General features: G+C 55.4%; 1 protein-coding gene across 1 annotated transcript in view; it reads left to right on the top strand.

Moving 5' to 3' along the window:
• Positions 1-115: 115 nt before the first annotated feature.
• The window catches only part of EMH_0066070 (uncharacterized protein), a gene marked incomplete at both ends in the record, with an annotated part of 3,794 nt that continues 2,538 nt past the window's right edge, over positions 116-1,371 (top strand). Inside the window, 2 exons of the mRNA XM_013498462.1 lie at positions 116-139; positions 425-732. Coding sequence (XP_013353916.1) covers positions 116-139; positions 425-732 — 332 coding nt within the window. The remainder of the gene's footprint in view (positions 140-424; positions 733-1,371) is intronic.

Here is a 1,371-nt window from a genome sequence, read left to right as displayed (position 1 = left end):
GATGCTGCTGCTGCTATTGCTGCATGTAACGCAGCAGCAGGTGCTGCAGCAGCTGCAGCAGTTGCTGCTGCTGCTGCTGCTGCAGCAGCTGCAGCAGTTGCTGCTGTTGGGGCTCATGCATGCACTCGTCAGCCCCCCAGTAAGATAACAGCAATCGATAGATTCTGATTAGCACCGCCTCTGCTGCTGCTGCTGTTGCTGCTGCTGCAGCTGCTGCTGCTGCAGCAACACTGCTGCTGCTGCAGCAGCCCTGATGAGGCAATCCTTGTGCAGAAGACACGCAGCTGCGCTGCAGCAGAGCAGCAGCAGCAGCAGCAGCAGCAGCAGAGCAGCAGCAGTAGCAGTCGGTGTATTTCTGGGGGGCGGGGGTTGAGGCGACACCCGACATAGCTCCGTTTATCTAGCTCATGCTGCAGCATCGCAGGGGGTGCAGCAGCAGCAGCAGCAGCAGCAAGTACAGCAGCAGCAGCAGCAGCAGCAGCAGCAGCAGCAGCAGGAACAGCGAGTTATGTGCAGCAACGACAGCAGCAGCGTCTGTAGCCAGAGCAGCAGCAGCTGCGACCGCAGCAGCTACAGCAGCCTGAGTAGCAGCAGCAACACCTGCAGCAACAGCAACAGCAGCAGCAACAGCAACAGCAACAGCAGCAGCAGCAGCAGCAGCAGCAGCAGCAAGTTGAACTCTCCTTTTGAGGGATACAGCGAGGGGGGGTGGCTGTTCTGTTTTTTTTTGTGGTTTGTTTGTATATGTTTGTGTAGAAATATTTTATATATTAATAAAAATAAATTAAAAAGAAAAGAAGATATAATAATATACAATATATATATGCTGCTGCTGCAGCAGCAGCAGCAGCAGCAGCAGCAGCAGCAGCAGGTCGCCGCGAGCCAGGGGACCACTGCTGGAGACCGCATGCAGCAGAGGTGCAGCAACGGGGGCCCCCTTTATTTTATTTTTTATTTATATGAGGCGATGAGAAGAGAAATAAACAAAAACAGCAGCAGCCTACTCCTTGCTGGTGCCGTGGCTGCTGCTCTTCTGCTGCTGGGGGTCGGCTCAGCAGCAGCAGCAGCAGCAGCAGCTCCAGCAGCAGCAGCAGCAGCAGCAGCAGCAACGACAGCAACAACTGCAGCAGCAACAACTGCAGCAGCAGCAGCAGATACTCATCGTAGTTCAACTGCTGCTGCAGCTCTTAGATAAGTAAACTACAGCAACTGCTTACGGGCCAGCTGCTGGGTGTGCTGCAGCAGCAGCAGCAGCAGCAGCAGCAGCAGCACGAGTCGCAGCAGCAGCAGCAGCAACAGCAGCAACTAGCGCTCTAGCGACAACACCAGGAGCTGCGGTGGTGGAGGAGCTGGCAGCAGCTACACAAACTC

This window comes from Eimeria mitis, genomic scaffold, assembly GCF_000499745.2.
Source record: "Eimeria mitis Houghton genomic scaffold, Emh_scaff3438, whole genome shotgun sequence".
In the NCBI taxonomy this organism is placed as follows: Eukaryota; Apicomplexa; class Conoidasida; order Eucoccidiorida; family Eimeriidae; genus Eimeria; species Eimeria mitis.
Note: the sequence above shows the minus strand (reverse complement) of the source record. Positions and strands in the feature narration are given on the sequence as shown.